The following is a 26795-nucleotide window of genomic DNA, read 5'->3' as shown; positions in this document are numbered from 1 at the left end:
GCACAGTGGAATTTCCACGGGCCTTGCTAGTATATGATAAATGAGTACTGACGGAGAGAATACCAATTACAACGTGCGAGATGTAATCAACATGAAAACTTGGCTCCAAACAAGCGATGATGGACATTCTGTATCTTTTTAACAGAAGGTGACTAGAGAGAGAAGGGAATTGTTTTCTATTTTTTTATTCTTTAAATTTGTATTCAAGATGGCCGTTTGCTATTCTACGAGATTCACTATTGTATTTATTAGGAAAGAAGAGCAGAGACGACGTCGATCTATTCATTGTACACCCCTCCCATCTCCCGTGCGACCCCAACTCTGCCCACGCCTCCCTTTTGTCGATCAGGAGCGTCAGTTGTAAGCTTGGAGCTGTTGGTGGTGGTTATTGTCGTAAGAGTGACTAAATGTCGGTAGCAACGACGGCCATGGCGCAGTACGCGAGCAGAAAGAGACAAATTAGGTCTGCCCTGTAGTGATTTATAGCGATCCCTTCGAATTAGTTAAGCGTGGATTTGCTGGGGCTTCCAGTGAGGACTTACCGGACTCATGGATATTGTCAGAGACAAATGACGGAAGCTCACATCATAAGAGCAAAACAAATTGAACAGATCTCTTCTCCCCGTTTAAAACTCACGCCCACGTGTCCGTTTTATAGACAAGACATTCCACACGCTATCCAAGATATTCACACCGAGAGATCTTTTTTTTAATTCTAAACATCCATTTAAGTGCACGGTCCTGGATATGACCTTAAACTATATCCGACGGTGAGGCCCCAGCTTGCAGGCCTTAGGGAGTTTGGATCCACCCTTTAATTGCCATTGCTCCCAGGTCCACTGTGACCCGAAGTGGTAGTACCTGTTAGGGTCCCAACTATGGGTTAAATAGAATACGACTTAAAAAACAAATACACTATAAAAAAAAATCGTTCTTCAAAATCACCAGATTCGGCATTAAATAACATGAAAAGGGTTGATATGCCGTAAAACAAAACAACCAACCATTTAAGTGCGTTTGTTAGTATCTCTCTTGCACTTACTCCACCAGGCATATGTTCTAGGTAAGTTTGAAATACTTTTCACGAGTCCTTTTCCTGTGTATCCTAATTGTAACAGAGTGCGTATAGCTGCTATATACAAATACGGAGACGTGTGCGAAATAACGCCATGATAAGGAAAAAAGGAGAAAAAAGGAGAAAGAGCACGTTAAAGAAAACGATCACGTTAGAGACGTTCAAGGTTTATTAGGAAAAGTACCCACAAATAAATGTCATTGTTACAACAAAAAGGAGCCGAGTCATTATTTGTCTTATACTTCTCTCTCGTCTTGACATGTTTTAACAAGTTTCTGGACTTGACCTTTACTCCTAATCTGAAATGGAACATACATCAAATATGTTGCCTAGATCGCTGGAATAATTGTGGGATCCTTCTATCGATCCAGTAGATTTCTCACTACTGATGTAATTCTCTACCTATATACGACCCAGCTACGATGGAATATTATTGCCACATCTGGGCAGGAGTTATAAGAAAGACCTTATCCTGCCTTGACAGAGTTCAAAATAGACTTCGTAGCCTAGTAGGGGATGTCCTTTTCTCTTCCCTGCAACCTCTTTCTCACAGAAGAGATGTTGCGAGCTTGATTCTGCTTTATCGTTATTTTCAAGTGAAAGTTTAAGCTCTAATCTATGGTACCTGTCGTCAAAAATTCACGAGAAACACTCGTCTAGCTGAAAACACTATCAATAATTTTCCCCACTCTTTATCTGTGCCCAAAACCTAAACGTAGATTCCATGAACAAAGCTTCTTTCTTAGAGCTATACACCTGTATGTGTGGGGGGGCAAATGATGGACTTAGTCATTTCTTTTTTTTTTTTGCATGATGCAGAACTCAAATTTACATATGTTAAAGCCTAAAACTGTGCAGTTTGTTCATTTTCACCAGGATTTGACGTTCCCTGGGGACTTTGGGAGCTAAATGAGGTGGGGAGGGTGCTGAACTTAGTCATATTTTATGCCTCGTTCACTCTGCGCTCACGGGGGACCATGAATGCTTCACTTGTTTTTACTAAAATTGCTTATTTTTCCTTTTTTTCTCCTATCGATACGTCAGGTTTAATAGATCCGTTTTCTAGGTACGCAGCTGTAGGGATTACACAGATATTGTGAATGGCGCATAACTTATTTCCAACTCTTCTTTCTAGTATATGCTCCTATAACTTTCTGCTACGTATACAGACACAAAAATCCCTAGCTAGAACCAAATGATTAGAATAATTCAATAAAAAGTATACATGTACATGGTGATAGTTGCCAATGACACATATGTTTGTGTATACATTTGTGTGTATACATGTACATATGTTATATACGGTATGATCACGTTGACACACTGGCCTTCGTCGGATCACCGAAACTGAGCAACGTTGATCCTGGCTAGTATCAGATGGGTGTTGATTTGGGAATTCTAAGCGCAGTATGTTTATCTTTTCTGTAGACTTGTATATAAAAAAGTTTATCGTTTTTTTAGGTAACTAATTCCGATATACGGATAATTTCCGGTCATCAGGAGAGTATACGCACCGTTTCGGGGCCCATCTCTCTAAGTTTTTTCCCCGTATTGCCCCCTTAGTAATTTGAGGCTCCAGTATCTGAATTGTATTTAATTGAAATGTTCAATAGAAACAAAACTGAACTTTTAATGATTTTAGCGTTTCCCGCCTCGATCAACGGCCCAGTCTCACGTGACGTTCAAAAGTTAAGCGGCGGTATGGTTTATCTTGGATTTGTTTGCAGTCGTCCTGAACTTCCACTTGCCACTGATATTTAACAATGTCGACTCAGGAGAGGTGTGGTTGGAGATTGTACAACTCTTGTCACAAAAATTTCACGCGCGGGCATCCTTACAGTGGGTATCCATAGTGGGTATCCATAGTCTCACATATGCTAATACATGTACGTGTTTGTGTGTATTTTTCGTATTTATATATATTATTATTTTATGTATTTGTGTGTGTATATAAATGTTTACTATATATATACATATATACATACATATGCATATATATATATATATATATATATATATATATATATATATATAAAACCAAAAGATGGAGGAAGTGAAGAAGCAGGGCTTTGGAAATCCTTTTACCCGAATACGATGTCCAGCATGTTAAAAATATACCTTTTGTTGTAAAAATCTAATGGATAAACATCTGAAGAAGTTGGTGGGGACTGGATATTTTTATGGAAACATAAATCGTAAAATTGCCAACTCATCAATGAAACAGCTGTAATGGAAAAAATCCAGGAAATAAACGAAGATTATGAAAAGAAAACGTGAGTCCTTGAATTTTCAATAACATTTTGCACTATACACACACACACATATATATATATATATATATATATATATATATATATATATATATATATATATATATATATATATATATATACTAGCAGCCGCCTTGCTGTGCCCGGTCGCAAAATACGCTTAAATATATTTTGATTAATGCAGATTTTGTAATAATTACATTATATTGGACATAGTAATGATATGATTTTAAAAATTTTTTAAAAATGACTCCTGGCGCCGCCACCGAGAATCGAAACCAAAATGTTTAGCTCGCGATTTACTTTTTCCTTTGACGTTAATGCCTGAGCTTTTAAAACATGTTTGCTGCAAGGCTAAAAATAAAAACATGAACCAATAGCTATTACGTTACGCATGCATATTCGTAATGCCGTTGTTCGATCTTCATCTGGCAAATTCCTTTTTTTGATGTTCAAACTTTTGCACTGATTGTCGCATATGTTCGAATACCTTATATATTAAGTTTCATGCCTGTAGACTAAATGCTTACAGAGATGTTTGGTAGAAAATTTTTTTAAACATATATATATATATATATATATATATATACATATATATATCCGCATACATAAATATATATAGAAAGAGGTTTGTGCTTACTATAACCTTTTTACGCAAATATTACGCAAGTATAAATCATATAGAATATCTGCATGAATATAATTACACGTAATAGTTAACTACAGATGCTCATCCCATAAGAAAACGGAAAAACAAACAAATATGGAATTAATTAAAACGAATGTTTAAAAGAATATGTAAATTAGCTAAATCTTTTGCAAATGAATACAATTCCACGACCCATATATAACACAGCCGTATTTTCTTTTTAAATAAATAGAAAAATGGTTTTTAATATGAATATCAATACACAAAACCCCCAAATTTATGGTAGTATATATATATATATATATATATATATATATATATATATATATATATATATAACTACTTCATTTACTCATATAAAATTAATGTACGAAAGTATAGATTTATGCGTAAACTTTAAGTATTTACTTCAAAAGTGCTCAATACGTGGGCAGAGCTAGTTAGTAATTTATAAAATATATATGGCAATTAAGCTACACTGAATATTCCGCGTTTCATCCACTCTAGGATAAGCCTGACGAATCCTAGAGTGGATGAAACGCCGAATATTCAGTGTAGCTTAATCGCCATATATATTTTATAAATTACTATATATATATATATATATATATATATATATATATATATATATATATGTGTGTGTGTGTGTGTGTGTGTGTGTGTGTGTGTGAGAGAGAGAGAGAGAGCATGCGTGTATGTCTGCCTAATTAATTTTGTGAGCGGGGCTAAGGAAGCTTAATTCCTCGATGTAAGTCTCCACCCCCTCACGAGTGTTAAACATGCCTTCATGTAACAAACCTGATTAAAAACAAAAGAAACTCGAACCGGCGTTCATTTTGTATTTCGCGGTCGTAATTAATTCGTGTAATTAATTTCCCGCCTTTCGGTTCCGCCTTTTCCCGCACTGTGATCTCTCATCATTTTCATGATTCATGGACCACAAGCCGATTTTACGCCATTCGCCCAACAAAGCGTCGATCAAACAACAGGGTGGGGGGTCGGATAACCATTAAAAGACCAAGGACGATTCCGACTGAAACTAAAGTCACTTTTGCGCTGTATTTATTACCCCCCCCCCTCTTCAGAAAGTACGACACAAGGTCATTTTTTGAAAACCAGCGCATTAGGTTAAGTGCGATCTGGCCTACAAAATATTCGTTGGCATTCCACATTCCGAGTACTTCAGGCGATTAGGAATATACTAGCCTTCTCTCAGGGAGAAAGACAGGAAAGTTTAGACACAAGATCATATATGGTTTTGAGACCCAATGCACTAGGATGAGCGCACTCTAGACTAAAAAAATATCCCAGTCACCTCGTTGAGATTTCTTGGTAAGGGCGCCCCAGGCGATTAGCAATCAAACAAGCTCTTCATGGGAAAAGGTAAACCATAGATCAGCTGACAGCAACAAATCAGGTGTCGGACTTATTGTCAAATACGTATGCAGACAGATATATGGGCAACGCCGGGTAGCTTATCAAGTGTATATATATATATATATATATATATATATATATATATATATATATATATATATATATATATTAAGCAACGTTGAACCTGGTCAGTACTAAATGGGTGACCATTTGGGACTTCCAGGTGCTGTATGTGCTCTCCGCTTATCTCGGCATTGTTTCCAGTCGTTCTGGACTTTTCCTTGCCATTGGACTCAAACAGTGCCGATTCAGGAGAGGTGTGGTTGAGATTGCGCAACCCGTGCCTGGCAAATACACGCACAACTGCCCCTACAGGGGGTATCCTTTGTTTTTCGAGACTGGACGGAGGCATCGCGATATATATATATGTGTGTGTGTGTTTGTGTGTGTGCGTGTGTGTGTGTGTGTCTAATTACCCACTTACATGTTTTACGTCGTCTACGATTCATCAGAGTAGCTTATTCTAGCGAGATTCGAACTCGGGATCCCATGGTAAGAAGCGTAAGCTTCTACAACTACGATATCTCGCATGACTGCTGAATATATCGCATATTTTTTATGTAGATGTTATTTTTGTTTTGCAATACTTTGTGATTTAATTTAATTATTACTACGAAAGTGCATTTATACCTAAATAAGTGTTTTTATTTATTAATTACAAATATAAGCTTAATATTTATAATATTCAACTCAGTAACTACCAAGTATATCTACTTAAATTAAGAAATTATAATTAGTTTCAAACAAATATATGTTGCTTAAAATAATATATTGGATTCAAATATACCAAATCTAATATACTTATGTGTATTTTACACACTCTACTTATGTTCAATAATGTATTTATTTAAATGTGTTTTATGAATGCATTTATTACCAATCATGTTTTAGTTATATTTGGGTTATTTAGTTGAATCAATCTAACTTAATATTTCAACTCTCTCGCATTTATTTTCTAAATGAAAGATTAAACCTATTTAAACGTGAAATATTAGTATTTAAAATATGGGCTTAAAATTCATTATATTCAACTTATAACCATCAGGTATAAATCCTTTAATCAAAATTATAATCAGTTTCAAACAAATGTATATTGACAACTAGAAGTTGATGACATTACATATATTAAATTTCAACACATATTTATTTTTAAATACACTTCTCATTCACTATAAATTAGTTATTCAAATTTATTAATTATACTGTTATAACTAAAGATTCAATGCCGATCATACTATTATTATATTTGGGTTATTTATTTGGGTTATTCTAACTTAATATTTCAACACACCTTTTTCTTCCCTTTTCTCTCCTTTCCCTTTTTTCTATTTTCAATTTCCTTTCATTGAAACAGTAATTAATGTACACTATTGAACCTAATCATGCTTTAGTTGAGACAGAATATTCTTAGATATATGCAACAATTTTGAAACAGCTCCTGTCGTTTTCTTTCGACACTATTATATGATATGATTCTAGAGTGCAAAGGTTCCAACGCCCAAACTTATTTGGAGAGTAATTATTGCACTTCTTAGTATAGACTATTACAATTTGTATTCAATGTTATTTTTCTTACTTCTTTATCCATTTTGCTAATGACGTTTTCTATTTATTAATTACAATAACGATGCTATATGGTTACCTAACTTTTCCTTGAATCGGCGCTGTGGATCTTATATATATATATATATATATATATATATATATATATATATATATATATATATATATATATATATATATATATATATATACATACATATATATATATATATATATATATGGGGAAATGTTCTAATATATATATATATATATATATATATATATATATATATATATATATATATATATATATATATATATATATATAATCTTACATACAATTCGAGTTTGGAACAATTCATTCCAAAATGTGAAAAATAAAATATGTTTCTTTTAAGAAAATATTTGCATCTTAACGTGCTTTTAAACAGTTTGTCAGTATATTATTTTAATTTATATATCTATCTATCTATCTATATATATATATATATATGTATATATATATACTAATGAAGAAACGATTCCAATATTTTTCACGATTCTGATATAATTACCGATTTCGTACTTAATCCCCGATTCCGCTACAATTACTGTTACCGATTCCGATTCTTTATACATCTCTAATTTAATTATAGAGTTTTTAATTTTGCTGATTACCGTAAAACAAATGTTACATGTGCACATATTTTCTCAAACGTAAAAATACACTTGGGGATAATATATAAATTTTAATTTTACTATTAGTTTAATATCAATAAATAGTTATATTATTTCTACTAATAGTCCAAGAATTTATCTTAAATAAAGTCAGATAAATAAAAACGACAGTAAAAAGAAATCGTTTTTGGCATCGGAAAATAGGCATATTTTGGAACATGTGTTTTGACGGTAATCGAGAAAAAATAATTTTATAGTTAAATGTTTAGAGATGTATAAAGAATTGGAATCGGAATCGGAATTCTTGTTAATTTATTTGAGCGACGGATAGTCGCTGGATCAGTTATTATGATTAGAAGAATAAACAATTAAATTGCGGAAGAAATGATTGACGTGTGAATCGCAAAAGGAATGTGAAAATAGAAAATATATGTAAACATTATTTAGGGGTTTTGAATAAACAAATAATTAGTTGTGGATTAGGTTGGTCTGAGAAACGTAATTAGGTGACGTAAGAGAACACGTGATGTAGTTAGTTTTTGGAGAGATTCAGAGAGTTGAGGATTGATCACCAGAGTGGACAGATGTCTAGACAGGGGTGGACAGACAGCTAGGAGCGGGCTGTATGAACAGAAAATTTAGACTAATTGCAGATCCTGTGAAAACCATTTGAGACAACGGTAATAAATTTATAATATAAAAGTATAAAGAGTTGTTTTAATGGTTTCACAGATAAGAACAGATGTCTCAATTGGATGGTGATCGCTTCGGGGTTCGTCACGGAGCAGCGGGAAGATACAGAAGAACTCTTCAAGAAAAAGATATGAAGCATATATTATTCTTCTTACATATGAACTGTAAAAATATCCCGTGTGATAAGTCTGATACAACATGACTCAGTTTACACGTCAATATGTCCTCCTGTGTAAACAGCATACGTTTATTTATACGTTTATTATGTGTCTTTTAAAAGAACAATATCTTACATCCACTAGATAACACATGACACGTTTTAATATATCATCTCCTCCAATACAAACCAATATACAACATAGTAAGTTATAAAATGTATATGGCGATTAAGCTACACTGAATATTCCGCGTTTCATCCACTCTAGGAGTCTTCAGGCTTATGCACGAATTCTGTGGTTGTTTGTCGTTTTTATATGTGCATCTTCTATTGAGATTTTAGTTAGCCAATCAGCTTTCTAGTATCCACCGCGCCCTTCCTATCAGCCAATGAGCATGCACTTATCGGACAAAGGCCTATTTGTCCTCTGGTTGACCTGTTCCTTTGTGTGTGCTCTATTTAGCCTGGATATTTAGTTTCTTGATCTGTTTTAAATCTAGGTTAGTGTTTTTGTGTTTTTTTTTTAAGTTTTTGGTAGATTACCAGACCACAATATTTGCGAAAGTAAACCCGAATAACAAGAAATATTATATAGGTAGATTCTCAAACTCGATATTATGACCACAAAAGTACATTCAACAATAAAAAAACACCGTATGAAAAAACACTAGCGAATAAATACTGGGAAATCCAGGAAAGCGGACATTCGCCGGTAGTCGAATGAAAAATAATAAGACAAGCTACCACGTGTAGGGACCTAGACGACCCATGTAGATTATGCCTTCATGAAAAATTTGCTATCCTGTACTTTAAAGAACCCCAAAATCTATTAAACTGTAGAAGAGAAATAGCAAACTACTGTGTTCACAAGATAAAATTTACTCTAGGATAGCGATACAAAATAATTTTAAAACAAGCAAAAACAATAGCGAATAAACATATAAATAAATTAAATAAACATGAATATACATAAACGATCACACACACACACACACACACACACACACACATATATATATATATATATATATATATATATATATATATATGCATATATGTATGTACACATATATATATTTATATATAAACTAACAATAAAAAATATATATATATATGGAGAGGGGGAGGGATAGAGGAAAAGAGCGTGGGTCTCATAGAATAAGGATGTTGTGTTCAGGCATAGATTTGTGTAATTTATGTTGTGAATTTTTTTTAATTGAAAAGTAAAAACGAAAACCGGTATTGAGTAATTGTGTCTGCTATCCAGTTGAAAATTTACTTAGCGGGACAGTCAAGCCATTATATTAATTACTCTAATTGGTGAACGCGGGTGTGGGGGTAGAGGGTCCGGGGAGTCGAGGAAGAAGTCGAAAGGCACCCGCGACGGCGCTGATTCCAATCAGGGAATGATCGCTTGGCGCGACTTCAACGCGAAATTAATTGGATACTCAAAATTCAAAATCGCTCCGATTATTAGGAACGGTAAATATAGAATGTGGGTGGGAAAGGGATGGAGAGAGAGTAAACGATGGCTGTATGGTAGGGGTGCTGGTCATAAAATAGGCGTCTGGGGGTCGGAATACGATGGGTCGGTTCCAACACTGTGGAGTGGGACGACTTGGAGCTGATTTCAATTTTTCGTAGGACATACTCGTACATGCCAAAATCAACAAAAGAAAGATGCAATGTAGCTGCATGTGATATACACGCATATATACGTATGCATAAACACACACACATACACACGGACATACACACATATACACACATATTATCTTTCATATAATGTACACAAAATTTGAGCATAATTTTTGCGATGTAAAACCATCAATTTGGCATAAAGTACTTTTTTTACAAGAACGTCACCCCTTGTCAAGGCCTTAAGGCCACTCAAAGATAACGGTTTATAAATGTAAGATGGTAGTGTAGTAATCCTTAAATCGTGAAAATTGGGTAGAATTTGGATTATTTACGAGGAGGCTCAACAATAATTTGTTTACATTAAACTTGAAGACTATCATTGTAATCGACCGGGAAGCAAGGCAGTGAAACAGTGTCCCACGGGCGGGAAGTTCTGGGAAAGAAGCTTTGTTCATGCAATATTTGGTACAGATAGAGAGTGGGAGAAATTGTTTATAGTGGTTGTAGATAGCCGAGTGCTTTTTGTGAAAGTTTGGCAAAGGGGACAATAGATTGGAGCTCAGACGAGCACTTGCACTGGAAATAACGATAGAGCCGAGACGAGTTTGCAACGTCTCTCCTGCGGGAATGAGGTTGCTGGAAAAAAGAAAAATGCATAACCTCCTAGGTTTCGAAGCCGGTTTTGAACTCTATCAAGGCGAGATAGGGTGAAGTACTCAGTTGTAGGATGCAACTAGTTCTTATACAGATAGAGGATTGCATCGGCAGTGAGATATATACTGAAGCAGTAGAATGGTCCAAGCATTTTTCCAACCATCTTCGCTACGGATTGGCTGTATGTGTCCAGTTTCCGATCAAGAGTGAAGGTCAGTCCCAGAAGCTTCGCAAGGCATAGTGCTTCCCCAAGATGAAAGCCATTTATTTCAAACAAGCCTGGATGCTCGGCGTTGTCTGGGTGTTTTGAGGTGCGTGTTGAGCAAAAAAAAAGTTGTAGTAGGCAAGCAGGCTCGAACCCGTGACGCGAAGGCAAAAAGAAAGTGGAGGTGTGTGTAAGGGTGTTGGTTGAGCAAAAAAAAAAAGTTGAAATAACGCCTTTTAAGTAACGTCGTGAACGCGATGGTTGAATGACATGCAAAAAATGTACTGGAAAAGATCGACCTTTCCTGTCGAAGGTGAAAGAATAAATATTTTTGTCCAATTTTTCGATATTTGTCGTCCGAAGGACCAAGCTTCAGAATGCTACAAATCTCGTGAAAATATGTCGAAAGTTTTAGGCAGACATATAAACATACATCTATAATATAAATCTATCACATCTATTATATAAATTTCATCTGTCAAGCAAAAGGGAATCTTTGATCACCCAAAAGCAATCTTTTATGTTTTTTTTTATGAATTAAAAGCCATGTTTATTCAGAAAAGTTCCCGATAGGAAACTGATCTGTACAAGTCAGGGAGATAAAAAATAGTTTTCGCTGGTTAGCTAATCTGTTTAAACCTTAGACATTACATTTTTGCAGGCAAAGAGCAAAGATCTTTCTCGTGTGCTGGAATTATAAAATATCCAATATTTTTATGGAGCAATTCCGGTTTCTGATTGTTTGCTAGCAGAACGTGGTACCATTTGATTGGTCAGTTCCTATCGCCGTTGTTTATAAGTAGAGCCTTCCAATTTTTATTAATCATACTCTTCCTATATATAAAAATTACTGCAACAACATTCGTTTTTTTTTTCTTTCAAAGGAATGCGAGTAACACATATATAGGATGCATCCGGTGTTTGACAACAACAACAACAACAACAACAGCAACATCAACAGCAACAACAGCAACAACAACAACACATCTGTAATTAAATAAAATAACATTGGTACATAAGCAACACTCTTATTTAATAATTTCCTTCAATAAAATCTCCCTCCGCTTAAGTGCAGCTTCTATTCGAGACCTACACCGTTGGCAGATGTGTAAATGATGGTTCATTACTCTGACTATAGATGCTTTCAAAGAATCTTTAGTGTTGTGAAAATGTCTATTAACATCTCTCTCAGCAATGCCCCACACGGTTTGGAGAGCTTGGGGGCCACAAGTTGGTCAAAGTTCTTTTCATCACATAGGACTTGTATCGAAGATTCTTGTGGAGAGTCCTTCAAATTGACACCGATATAATTGTCTGTATTGTTATATCAAAGTTTACAGTTACCCAAAGGTGCTAAGTTCAATCCTGAACGAAGGCAGTGAAAAGTAACATTCAAAACAGAGAATCAACAACTATGTCCCAGAGCCTAGCTGGAGTCCGAACACGGTACCCCCGTAATAATAATAAAGGGTTGGGTTCGAGACTCCTAACAAACGGTTCCCCAGTTCGATACAAAACACCTGATGAAGGCCGGAGGGCAAAACGGCCGAAACGTTGTGACTATAACAACCAAGATGAGGAAGTCAGTCCGACAATCTCAAGCCTTGATACCGATAACTTTTGCAATTGACCTCATTGACCTCTGGAACTCTCGTCAATGATATTCTGAAGTTGTTGAACAAACTCCTGTGTTCGTATGCTGTCAGGTTCTTTTTACGTTTTACAGCAAGAGAAATTTTGCTATCATTATCTTCTAATTTTTTGCGAAATTAAAAAGCAAAGGATCGGACAAATTGAAGAAACTAAGCAATTTGCAAATCGCTGTAATATGCAATTATTGCAGCTATTTCAACATGGATTTTCGGTTCATGTATAAGTTTATTATCTCCCATAATTAATGGGTTGTAAAAATGTTAATAAACAGGAAAGAATTGCTAAAATAAATGTTTTTTTCAAACACCAGACACACCATGTATATGTGGCACTCGTCTTCCATACAAGCAATTTTTTATATTGATCATTGAATCATTTAGTTTTTCTATTTCTGCATCATTAAAGCAGGCATAATGTATTCGTTGAAGTTTTCCCATTTAAAGTTTATTGTAGAATTTGGGATTGGCGGTGGCTACCTGGTTAGCAACACGGAATGAAAACCTTGATGTACGACACTGTCGTTTCCTGACAACCTAACTATCAAACGATAGACACATGGAAATATCAACACAACGGGTCGAAATATCGTCGGCTATAAATGGCTGGCATGGATCGCTTCTTGTCTTCATTGTGTCGTTACAGGCATCTTTCCATCGTCGATATTCATGGCATGCTGGAATTTAATGCTTATACAAAAATAGCGAACAAATGCATTTTTATAAAAATATAATTTAAGATTAAACAATGAGATGCATGCTATGTCGTGTCCGCCGGCCCCAGAATCCAAGCTTCAACTGTTTTAACAATACAATTATATTTCAGTTCTCTTTTTCTTCATTGAAAGAGAGAGAAAGAGAGTGAAAGAGAGAAATGGAGAAAGAGAGAGGACAAGAGGGAACGAGGGAGAGAGTGAAATATACGTTTTACGCAATACTTTGTTTTGGGGGGGGGTTCAACTTCAGATATCTGTGTGCAAGTATGACTTTTCTTGAATGATTCTGACACCGCTAAAGTTTCATAAACACCTATCATTCAAACCCAACCGACATGCTCTAACCTTCCCAACCCCACAAAACACCTGCATGAAACGTTTTTAACTTCATCACAACGTCAGGCACAAGGTTAGAAGCTAGATATAGGGGTTATTAATGTAGAACCCCCCCCCAGATCCCCCAAAAGGGACGCTCTTCATTATGCCACAGATATTCCAAGTTCAAATCCAGTTTTTCTCACATAAACACTTTCATAAAATCCACACATTTAAGTCTGCGTTTAGGAGCAAACTGAATCGCTCGCGTTACGAATGCACTTAAAAATCTCTTTAAGTGATCATACTCTGTGGTGCTTTCTCCTTAATGCAACGATAACTACAATGAGAATCTCCATCATTATCGTCAGAATTGGAAATATTTTCAAATTTACACTGTTATGGAATCCGTGTGTCTTTCGCCCGATTTTTTTTTTAACAAGAATCACTTAAGGATTTCGCTTTCATTTTGATACAAATTGGAAATGTAATCACCAGATATGGACAAATAGCTCAATTTCCTTGTGGGTGCTTTAAGAAATGGCAAAGGCTAAGGGAGTAAAACTTGACAAAAAAAAATCCTGTTTCGAGTCCCAATAGGCTGATGGTGAGGAACTGTGTCCAACCGTATTGGGTTGCCTTTCCCTCGAAGTTGGCCTGCTATGCCGAGAGAAGGACTCTGGTAACTGGGCAAAACCCAGAACTCCTTATTACCATCTAGGCCTGCATCTGGAGAGGTAACTCGTTTCCAATCTATAGCCACAGCAAACGTTAAAAAGATGTAAAAATGTTCAGTGAACTAGTGTGCTATTTTGTGCTCAGTAGCTTTTTGTCACTTTTACTTATATACGAGGGTCGTTCCTAAAGTAAAGACTCCCATTTTTTTTTCATAAAAAGTTGAAGAACTACGAAGGCGAGAAACGAGCGATTATTTGTGCTCCAGAATCCATTTTTCTACATAGTCACCACTATTCTCCATGCCATTTTGGCTGTAATTCAATGATGCATCTCTGATACTAACGGACTCCATGGCCAGGGTTGCTTTCTTAGAGCATTACACCGTCTATATCTCCAAGGGAGATAAAACGTTTAGATCATTAATGTATAAGTGCAGTCATCATAATAATGCAATTTGCAATCCTCTCTAATCTATTCATGCGGAATTAAAAAAAAAAACTTTTGGAAAGCCCATCATAAGAGGATATCGGAAAGTTTATGAATTTTCCAATGAAATGCAAAGCGAAAAAAATAGGTGACCTAGAATAGAACATCTGATATTCAGTTTAAATTATATTTATATTATTTGGAGTATTCGGACTACTGTTCTCATCGTAAGTGTTAATTCGCCCGTTTCGATCGATGTAAGTACTCCTGTGGTATCTTGAACTCGGGAAGCTTACTGTCGAATTTGAGAATATACACGTAACTTAATCCGCGATAATCGCACACTCACGTTTCTTTATCAATAATCGGTTAGAAATTTGTATTAATTCGCAATTGTATTCTAAGTATCGCCGGAGAAACTAAGCAAAAAAAGAAATTCCAAAGGTTAGTTATTTGACGAAAGGCACTATTAGAGCAGGAAGCCGTCCGGCACCTAGAGATTTCTATGGTGAAGGCTTGGATTATTGGGTTGGTTGTGGGCATTTACGTCTAAGAAGTACAAATGCAGCTAAATTACTTGCACAAGCTGTTTAAAACCTATTACATTAAAGGTTTTGTTTTGTCAAATAGGAAGATGTTAATTGTTTGTGATGCAGCCGAGATGTCGTAACACCACTTCAGGTATGGATGAATGATATCTATAAGTATAGGATATTGGCAGGTGTTATAGTCCTACCTTTTTTAGCAGCCTTGGCAATGTCTTCTATGCTCCAATTTATTTTACCTGTGAATGTAAGGCCGAGAAGTTTAAATCATAGGCACTCAAGTAGGGTACTATTTTCCATGGCCAATTGTAGTTTAAAAGAATTTCTTTTTAAATAATAAGAGCTTTGTTTTAGTAGCATTAAATGTTACCGTATATTTTTGACTCTATTAACCTACAGACTGGAGGACATTTACTAAGGATTCAGCCATTATCTGGGATATGTGTGCATTAGTTTACCCATACGTCGACTGTAACAAACAGCTGTTCAGGAAGCCGATGCCACCAAACATAACTGCCTGAATACATAAATAACTGGCATCAACTGACAGTAACAACCTAAAAAGATCACTTTCCCCGAGTTACCACAAATAGCAGTCATAACCATCACTGTATATCAGTAGCCGCCTTTGGATGGCAGTGACCGCCATGCACCTACAGTGACGATTGTGAAAGTAACTGCCCTAAAACAACACTAATCGCCAGTAACCACCAGCGCCAACAATGACAGCCAGTGGATTTCGCTAACTGCTACTGACCATGCTTTAATTTTAGCCACTGTCACCGCTGCTCGGAATACTTTTTGAGCTGAAAATGCATACCACTAGCAATCGCCATCTGGTCCCCCCTTGCCAATCCTTCATGATAAACACCCGTCTAGCTAAAACCACTCAGTAATTTCCCCCACACTTTATCTGTGCTTAAATCAAAACGTAGATTCCATGAACATAGCTTTTTTTCTGAGAAGTGCACGCCTGTGGAATTCTCTTCCGTTTGCCTGTTTCCCACATGGCTACAACTTGGACGTCTTCAAGTTCAACATAAATAAGTTCCTGATTAATCGCCCCCTCAAGTAAGACTACGATATTATCCCATTGATTATTGTACACAAAATAACCCTTATCCCCGAGTGGCTTCCGGGCCTTGATAAGTTGTGATCCCCATGTAAAAAAAAATAGATGCGGACATTTTCTCGCTATTTATCCATAGTTAGTAATTTACGTAACTCAGTTACGATAATTAATTAGATGACGAAGATAATTTCGTATTCGTGAGGGGGTGCTCATTGTAGCTGTTCCGGTTTTGTCATATTTTCATCGGGCAAGGCCGATACACGATTCCTGCTTATATATATATATATATATATATATATATATATATATATATATAATTTTCTTTTATTTATTTTTTATTTATTTATTTTTTTTTTGAAATATCGTTTCTTTCAATGTATACCGTTTTCGTTTAACGGGTCTAGATTGTTATTTTAAAACCAGTCACCGTTAATTTTGAGTTTAGCTCAATGTGTCTATTTAATAGGGACAGAGTTTATATAGTGCAAAATTTTGTTGAAAATTCAAAGACTCACGTTTTCATTTTTATAACCTTCGTTTATTTCCTGAAATTTTTCCATTAGAGCTGTTTCATTGATGAGTTGGCAATTTTGCGATTTATGTTTCCATGAAAATATCCTGTCCCCCACCAAGTTCTTCAGTCTTTTGTCGTTTTTATATATGCACCTTCTATTGAGATTTTAGTTAGCCAATCAGCTTTCTAGTATCTACCGCGCCCTTCCTATCAGCCAATGAACATGCACTTACCGGACAACGGCCTATTTATATATATATATATATATATATATATATATATATATATATATATATATATATATATATATACATACATATATGTGCGATAGTTTATGTATATTCATGTTTCTTTAGTTTATTTATTTGTTTATTTTCTATTGTTTTTGCTTGTTTTAAAATTATTTTGTATCGCTATCCTAGAGTAAATTTTATCTTGTGAACACAGTTTTTCGCTATTTCTCTTCTACAGTTTAATAGATGTTGGGGTTCTTTAAAGTACAGGATAGCAAATTTCCCATGAAGGCATAATCTACACGGGTCGTCTAAGTTTGTACATGTGGTAGCTTGTCTTATTATTTTCCATTCGAGTACCGGCGAATATCCGCTTTCCTTGAGTTCCCAGTATTTATTTGCTAGCGTTGTTTTCATACGGTGTTTTTTATTGTTGAATGTACTTTTGTGGTCATAATATCGAGTTTTGAAATCTAAGGATGTCATACCTGTGTAATATTTCTTGTTATTCGGGTTTTCCTTCGCAAATATTGTAGCCTGGTAAACTAGGCTTTTGGTTAGACATTTATTTTGAAGTGGGCAAAGTGTGCGGTGTCTACAGTTGCATTATCTTGTTCGTTATTAGTATATTTATTTTTATTTCTAGTATGGTTGTTGTTGTCCGGGGTTGGTTTATCATTATTATTATTACTATTATTATTATTATTATTATTATTATTATTATTATTATTATTATTATTATTATTTCTGCTAGTGTTAGTTTTATTTTTGTCACGGTGTCTACTTTTTTATTGTTTATTTTGTTGCTGTTTACATTGTTTTTATCTAATATTTTGTTATTATGTGCTTTAATTATCATCTCTAAATTTTCGCAACAACTGCAAGATAACTTAAGGTATTTTTATTGAAGATTTTGTGTAAGGTGTTGTTTGCGGGAAAGTGTTTTTCAATAAGATCTAGGAATTTCTTGCCAAGTTTTGTTTTTAACATTTGATTGTATGGGGCCGTATACCAAATTATAGTTCTTTTTTTTCTATTTTTAATTTTATTATAGTTATTGGTGTTTTGTTTCTTATATTTGATATCGATATTTTTGTATCCACTATTTTTTAGGGCTGTTTCATAGATATTGGTTGACCTGTTAAATGCATTTTCATCGCTTGAGTTATTGCTGAGTCTACTTACGATCGAGTTAGGAATTTGTTTTATAATTGATGGTGGGTGATTGGACTTAGGGTTTACGTATATTGGAGTAGCGTTATCTTTTAAGTAGGGTTCATATGTGGCTTTATCTAAATTTAACGTGACGTCTAGGAAGTTTCTTATTTTTATGTTAGCGGATACATATGCTTTTAGGCCTAATTTTTCATTTCCTTATGTATGATTTTCTTAATACTAGATACTAGAAAGCGGATTGTCTTACTAAAATCTCAATAAAAGGTGCATATATAAAAACGACAGACAACCAAAAAATTCGCGCATAAGGCTGAAGAGTCCTAGAGTGGATTAAACGCGGAATATTCAGTGTAGTTTAATCGGCATATATATTTTATAACTTACTATATATATATATATATATATATATATATATATATATATATAGTGAGAGAGAGAGAGAGAGAGAGAGAGAAAATCAATACGAAAATATATAGATGTTTATATCTTTTCTATGTGTAGACGTGTAGGAATACAAACGTTTTTCGAAAAAAAACTAAAACGTTTCTTTCAAATGCACATAAATTTATAAATTAATATACATGCCCGTATATACGAAACTAAACTAACCTACAAAAAAAAAGGAAAACCAACTATTCGTACTAACAATCTCAATCAACCTATGAATCTTCTACCAAAATGTTCTATTTAATAATTAGTAAATTCCCTAATTCTAAGTTATGTATACATACTTATGAAAATAATACCAACAAAATTCTAAAATATGTTTATATATACGAAACTAAACTAAGCTAAAAAAAAACGATTAGTCATTTTAATTAGACCTCATAACTAAACAAAGTGCAGGAAGAGTTACCTCAAGAATTGTATAAAGAATAAACTATAAGATTGTCAACATCCTGAATTTCGGAATATAATTTTTTGACATTTATATATATATATATATATATATATATATATATATATATATATATATATATATATATATATATGAGCAAACAGTTAATAAAATATGTTAAAAAACACTTTAAAATGAGTTAAAAACATATTTAATCTGAAAATAAAACACTAGATAAATGGATAGTCCTTAATCCGCGGAGTTTCGAAGAAATACTTTCCTTCTCATCAGAGGGTAGGAATTAGCAAAATGTGGGATCGGATTTTGCATGCAGAAGTATTTGATGAAACAACAAGTAAGTCAAAGATCTTACTTGAAAACAAGCAGAGGGAATATGGTGAAGAAAAAGGTAATTACACATGAATGGATAGTCAGTTGGAAGATAAAAAATCCAGTGACGGTAAACTCCAAATGTAAAACTTCAAGAAAGTTAAAAGAAGTATTTCTTCGAAACTCCGCGGATTAAGGACTATCCACTTATCTAGTGTTTCCTTTTCAGATTAAATATGTTTTTACTGCTCATATTATAAGCTCTGTTTCCTATTTGGTTTTATCGAGCTTTTACGACTGAGATAATTTCATAAATATTAATTCTTTAATATTTATAATATACTTTAATTTTACCATCTTGGATCATTTTGGTAAATTCAATTGTAATTTTTTATTTTATATATATATATATATATATATATATATATATATATATATATATATATATATATATAGCCTTCCGCATACAGCACTATTTCGCTGTTTCACAGCTCATCAGTGCGGCTTGACAGGCAACTACATCAATACAGAATTTAAACCCGACCGTTTGTACGACATATATATATATATATATATATATATATATATATATATATATATACATTTCTAGCACACACACTCTTGCTCTCTATCTAACTGCATCCGTTTATCACTATATGTGTATCTTTCGAACACACAAGCATCTCTCTCTCTTTCTCTTTCTTTCTCTTTCTCTCTCTCTCTCTCTCACTCTCTCTCTCTCTCTCTCTCTCTCTTTGAGTCTCCATCTCTCTTTCATTCATTCTTACCCTCACTCTCCTTTTCACATTTTCGAATGCGTGCGTACGCGTCGAGAAGTCTGCGGCAAGCTTAATCGAACACTTCATTCCAAGAAGGTAACTAACCCTAACCCTAACCTTCGGTTTGGCTACGATGACACCCACGCCTTCGTGGCTGTATTCGGCAAAAAGCCGTAAGGACGGAGACGATTACGGTTTTATTTTGGTCCAGGTCATTTGCCGCCAACCAAGGTAGAATTTGGCAGGGAAATCCCGATCCAATGTATGACCGGTGCGTGGGGTAAGGGCCGAGAGGATACGGGAGGAGGCGACCAAACAATCGGATACATTAACTCCAAATCAGCTTAAAACGCATTCAAATAAGCGTTAGAAATCTTGTCGACATTTGTAGATCTTCCAAACCAGATTCACGACGACCTTCGTTGTATCTATATACATAAGTCAATTATATTATTACACACACACACACACACACACACACACACACACATATATATATATATATATATATATATATATATATATATATATATATATATATAATTATTTACTATAATAATAAATACCTACATAGACTTATGTTTCGTACTTTCGGGAATCATCAGTGCAGAGTGTCACGATTAACACCAGTCGATAGATTTGAACCCGGCAACAGAAGTCATCTCTGATTTCATTAGCAAACATCTAATCCATTCGGCTACTGTTCACCGCGATAAATACTGTTGAAGCTAAACATTTATTTTTTAAATGTTTTTTAACGTCCGTCAGAGTGATCTAATCATTATATGATGATCTGCGCATCAGAGCTAAGTTGACCGACTTTAATTCAACTGAAAGTGTTCAACGATAAGAAACGAGTTTCTTAAAACGGCTGACATAATTATTTACTATAATCATTATAAAACGGGCATGCCTACAGACACTAGTGTTTCATCCTTTCATTAATCATCAGTGCAGGGTGTCACGATTAACACCAGTCGATAGATTCGAACCTGGCGATAGAAGCCATTTCCTGCTTCATTAGCAAGGACCTAATCTAGTCGGCTACCGTTGGGTGTATGTTTGTATATTAATAGCCTGCCAACGAAATTTCCTGACTGTGCACTAATAACGTTTATGTCATTTTTCGGGACAACTTAAAGTGTTTTATGAAATTTCATCTCAAAATAACCAAGTTTATGTCAATGTATTCTTGAAAAACCCAAACATATTACTTTAAATTTGATATATAAATATGGTATGAAAATAGGTCTATGGCAAGTAAGCTATACAGAAGCATTCATATTTTATTCTTTCATTAAATAAGACTCAACTCGCACACTGAGCACTGTTGGGTGTAACTAAAGCAGATAATCAATCGATTTAATTGAAAATAGGCAATTCGATTAATTTCGATGGAAATAAAAGTATTTTAAATGTTGAACATTTTTTTATCCCCATTTAATCGGACCTGTCGGTGGTGCATTAGAATACGCCGACTGCCCCCCTGCAGAGGGTAAAATTCCCTCAATGGCGGTCCTGGATATGACCTTAAACTATATCCAGTGGTGAGGCCTCAGCTTGTGGGCTTTGGGGAGTGTGGAGCCACCCTTTAATTACCATTGCTCCCAGGTCCACTCTGACCCGGAGTAGTACTACCTGTTAGGGTCCCAACTATGGGTTAAATAGAATCCGATTAAAAAAAATATACTCCATTAAAAATCGTTCCTCAAAATAACTAGATTCGGCATTAAATAACCTGAAAAAGGTTGATATGCCGTAAAACAAAAACAACCAACCAACTTATTTAGACAAAATAAATAGAAACCAACGTGAAAACAACAAATATATTCTATTAAAAAATTTTCTTCAAAATCTTTGGATTCGGCATTAAATAACTCGGAAAGGGTTGATATGCCGTAAAACAAAAACAACCAACCAACCTCATTTAATCCCAGACATCGTCGGCTCTCCATGCATTTTATCTAGATGTGTTTCTATGTGCGTGTCTCTGTGTTTATGTGTGTATCTTCGTGTGTTAGTTTGTTTTGTACTGACTTTGAAATGGTTTACAGATCATGAATTCGTGTTTATTTATCATAGCAATGCAATTTGCAATCCATCTCTGATCTATTCGGGCGGAATGAAAAAAATCTGGACGAATTAAAATATCATATTTAAGCGTATTTTACGATCGGGCAAAGCCGGCCGCCTCCCGCTATAATATATCTAATTCATAAAACTCACTAAGCCTATTTGTCTGCCGCCATATTTTCAAACTCTATTTCATCCGATACTAAATATCATAGTGCGGCACTAGGGGTCTCAAATGTTTTATGGACCGTTCTTTTATGGGTTTTTAGCTGGGTAAAAATAGTTTTTAAGGCGTCACAAAAGGGTCAAATTTATTTTTTTAAATCGTTATATATATTGTATATTCATCTGTTTATTTTTAATCGGTTCATATGTGTGTCACGTTGGTACAGTTGAATAATACTAGTAAGCCGCCCGGCATTGTCCGGTCGTAAAATACGCTTAAATATGACATTTTGAGTAATGCAGAGTTCGTATTTAATATTATATTATACTAGCATTGGTGCCCGGCCTTGCCCTGGTATTTGGAGGTGTATGTTGAGCAAAAAAAAAAAAAAAAAAAAAAAACGCTCAATTTTGTAAAACTTTGACCACTATTATGACCCTTAAAATTTATTGTTTTGGGCTCAAATCAAGTTATTAAGTTAGATTCATGTCCAAGGAATCGATATCTAAAATTTCAAGTGTGTAGACCAAAAATAGTCGGAGGAGTTTGGTAGAGATCTCAAAGGTCAAATCATTAAACTTTGACCCCTTAATCGCCAAATTTCTGGCCAAAACCTGATCACATCGACTTTCCCCAATCTCAGTACCCTGTATATCAAAATTCGAGTCTGTAGACTAAATTGACAGAGTTATTACGTAGGGAAATATACACAGACACACACACACAGACAGACGCTTTCACTTTTATAGATATATAGATTGGACCCAATAGATAGTAATGATTTTAGAAGTTTTTAAAAAATGACTCGTCCATCACCACCGAGAATCGAAACCAAAACGTTTAACTTACGACTTACTTTTTACTTTGATGTTAATGCCTGAGCTATGAAAACATAGTTACTGCAAAGTTAAAAATTAAAACATGAACCAATAGCTATTAAGTTGGCATGCATATTCGTAATGCCGTTATTCAAGCTTCACCGAAAAAATTCCATGTCTTCAATTTTCACACTTTTGCACCGATTTATCCGGCTAAAACCCTAATCTAAAGTTTCGCATGGGTTCGAATACCCTATAAATTAAATTTCATGTATGTAGACCAGAAACTGACAGGAGTTTGGTAGTAAATTTTTAAAACAAATACATATACGTATACATAAATACATATAGAAAGAGGTTTGGGTTTACTATAACCTTTTTACGCAAATATTACGCAAGTATAAATCATATAGAATATCTGCATGAATATAATTACACGTAATAGTTAACTAAAATGATCATTCCATAAGAAAACCGAAAAAAAAAACTAATAGGGAATTAATTAAATACAATGTTTAAAATAATATGCAAATTAGCTAGATCTTTTGCAGATGAATGCGATTCCACGTCCCATATATAAAAATGTTGGATTTTCTTTTTACATAAATAGAAAAGAGGGTTTTTAATATGAATATCAGTACAAAAAATATATATAATAGCGTAGATAGATACACGAAATCTGGACAAATTAAAATATCATATTTAAGCGTTTTTTAGAACCGGACAAAGCCAACCCCCCCCCCGGCCTGGTAGTATATATATGTTGTTTCGTAAAATATATTTTTCAATCATATTTCACTATTGTAATACCAATATTGTGTATACCAATCGTTTTTGTTTATAAGCTCAATGTACGTAATACATTACAACAGAGCATATACAAAATAGTAACAATGTAGCAATATACATAATAATTGTTGTGTCTTTGAATTTTTTCTTCTTGCGTGCATCTTTTTCTATCTAAAAATTTCCAATTTGTCTGAAGAGTTTATTCACGAAAAGAGGCGGTATTGCTATAATAATAATAACCGGTTTTTTCTGCATAACGAAACGAATTTGTAAAAAAATGTACCGAAATGTTTACATGCGAAAGAAGCTGTTTTGTATAAAAAAATAAATATTTGGATCTTAGTATGTAACTATACTGTTATTCTTTTATATATATATATAAAGTATTGGTTATTTGGTCTCACTCTTTTTGGGAGGGGCAGTGATGTTGCAAAAGGAGTATGGGGTTGGGGTTGGGTTAGAGAACTTATAAATATTCGTCTTCAGTGTTCTTGGTGCCATGTAGTGTTTCATGTTTTGTCTTTACAGCAGTTTGTCTGGCCCGCGCTTGTTTCCCCTTTTTAATCTATGTATTTATATTATTTTAGTCTAGCAAGTAAATTATTTATCGTAATATATAATAAAAGCAAAAGCCATTCAACAGTCACAGCAGGGGCAATGGACAAACTGGGAAGCTATGCAAAGATCCATTACGTGGAATGACATCTGGCAAATGTCGCCACTAAGGTTGAGTTTCATAATACGCTCAACTTACGACATGCTTCCATCAATGACTAACCTTGCCAAATGGAAGAAAGGGGATGATCCAACCTGTCCTGTATGCAAAGAGAAACCTCAGACTATGGAACATGTTCTTAGTTCCTGCAGAGTGGCCCTTGCTAATGGGCGATATACGTGGCGGCACAACAGGGTATTGGAAGAACTGACCACAACAATAAGTAACCATATGAAACCCGAAGCAGCTAACATAAGCCACAAGCTTTTTGCTGAGGGAGGAAAAATGTGGATCGGATCAAAACGTATAACTAGCCCATTGCTAGTACAAAACCAAAATATTATCGGAATCAATGATGATTGGATAGTCGCCGCAGATCTGTAGCAGACACAAATGGACCCCTTTTCTTCTCGCGCATTCGCTTCCTCTGAGTGAGTGATGAGGCGCTAGACTGTCCAATCTGAGGACTTGCGCACGAATACAAATTGACCCCTAGGGACCAGACAGCTTCCGGTCCCAGAAGAAAACTCTCTCTTACGCTACCAGCCTTCGTCGGTGCTAGACGCCTGTTCTCTTCGCTGCTCCTACTAAAGGTATTGACGACAGCCGCGGGTTGTAACTACCTCGTAAGGCAGTGGAGACCCGACTCTACTTTCTTCCTTCAGTACGCTTTGCAAATAAACCTTTCCCTTGTTAAGTTGAAGAAGTTGTTTGTCATTGTTCATAGAATTGTGTTATTTTATTTTATTAGGGAAATTCCCTAAAATGGTGACTCCGTCGTGATAACACATTTCCGAACAGACACTTCTTTCGCTTTTTAACAGGGTAAGGCGCGCATTTTAAAAACCAGCACATGTTTCCAACCACACACATAAACAGACAACGGATTCGGGAGAGCACATTTAAAACTTAAAAAAAAAAAAAGACGTTATTTCCCTCTCTTCCTTATCGTTTTTTTCCCCGTTATATATATATATATATATATATATATATATATATATATATATATATATTATAAACTAAGGAGCATACAAAAAAAAAAAAAAAAAAAAAACAAAGAAAAAACACCCTTTTCTTTCACAACGGCGGGCTACACATAAAAAAAAAGAACGCCAACCTACAAAAAGAGGTGACACTTTCTTGGTGTACGAAAAAGAAAAAACTCAACAACAAAAAAAAAAAAAAAAAAAAGAACTTTCACGAAGTTTTTCCGCATTAGCACTCTTCGGCCAAAATGTAAGTACTTAAAGAGTTCATTTATCTTCAGGTTCACACACATTTATAAAAAAAAAAAAAAAAAAAAAACCCATATTGTCCACATTTTTTTTTGCTTCACGGCTCTTCCTGATATAATTTTGTTTTAGCTTTATTTCATGGTAATTTTGTTTCTTTCTTCTCCTCCCCCATTAGCCTGTTAAAATTTTTTTTTTTTGTATTGTCTCTGTTTAAAGATTTTCTCCATATTTCTCCTTTCTTCTCCACGTGGTCCATATTCGGCGTCCTTTCAGATTTCGGATACATTATATATATATATTTTTTTAAAAATATTTGGTATCTACTTTCGGTAGTGACGATGACAACGTTGCCTGCCTTCGCTGGGGACGTCCGGGTCTGGTTTGCTCAACTCGAGTCTTATTTTGCGGCGAACAACGTGTCAGAGCAAACGAAGCTGCACATTTTATTCAGTGCCTTCCCCGCGTCATTGACTCCTGCGGTCAAGGACTTAATAACGGACACCCCGTTAAACTCCACTTACGATAGCATAAAACGGGAGGTGCTACTACGGACGTCCGTGTCGGCGGAAAAGCGTTTTCAAACGCTGGTCCATGACGAGCACTTAGGTGACCGCAGGCCGACGGAACTACTCCGTAGAATGAGGGAACTGGCAGAGGACGTCCCTCCTGACAGTGCCTTAATTAAGCAGCTCTTTTTCTCAAGGCTGCCGGCGCAGGTAAAGGCCATACTTGCGCCAATGTTTGAAAA

At 34.9% G+C, this 26795-nt stretch overlaps 1 protein-coding gene across 1 annotated transcript; it reads left to right on the top strand.

The window, feature by feature from the left end:
- The first annotated feature begins 24854 nt into the window (after window positions 1-24854).
- Window positions 24855-25196, top strand: LOC145246533 (uncharacterized). Its single transcript, XM_080108139.1, has one exon. It carries the CDS (start codon window positions 24855-24857, stop codon window positions 25194-25196), a length of 342 nt encoding a protein of 113 aa, XP_079964265.1.
- The last annotated feature ends 1599 nt before the right edge of the window (window positions 25197-26795 follow it).

This window comes from Euprymna scolopes, chromosome 24, assembly GCF_053919585.1.
Source record: "Euprymna scolopes isolate OS-2025 chromosome 24, ASM5391958v1, whole genome shotgun sequence".
In the NCBI taxonomy this organism is placed as follows: domain Eukaryota; kingdom Metazoa; phylum Mollusca; class Cephalopoda; order Sepiida; family Sepiolidae; genus Euprymna; species Euprymna scolopes.
This window is presented reverse-complemented; position numbering and strand designations above follow the sequence as displayed.

Coding starts and splice junctions, on each gene's coding strand:
- LOC145246533 (XM_080108139.1), top strand. CDS start 24,855: ATGCTTCCATCAATGACTAACCTTGCCAAATGGAAGAAAGGGGATGAT.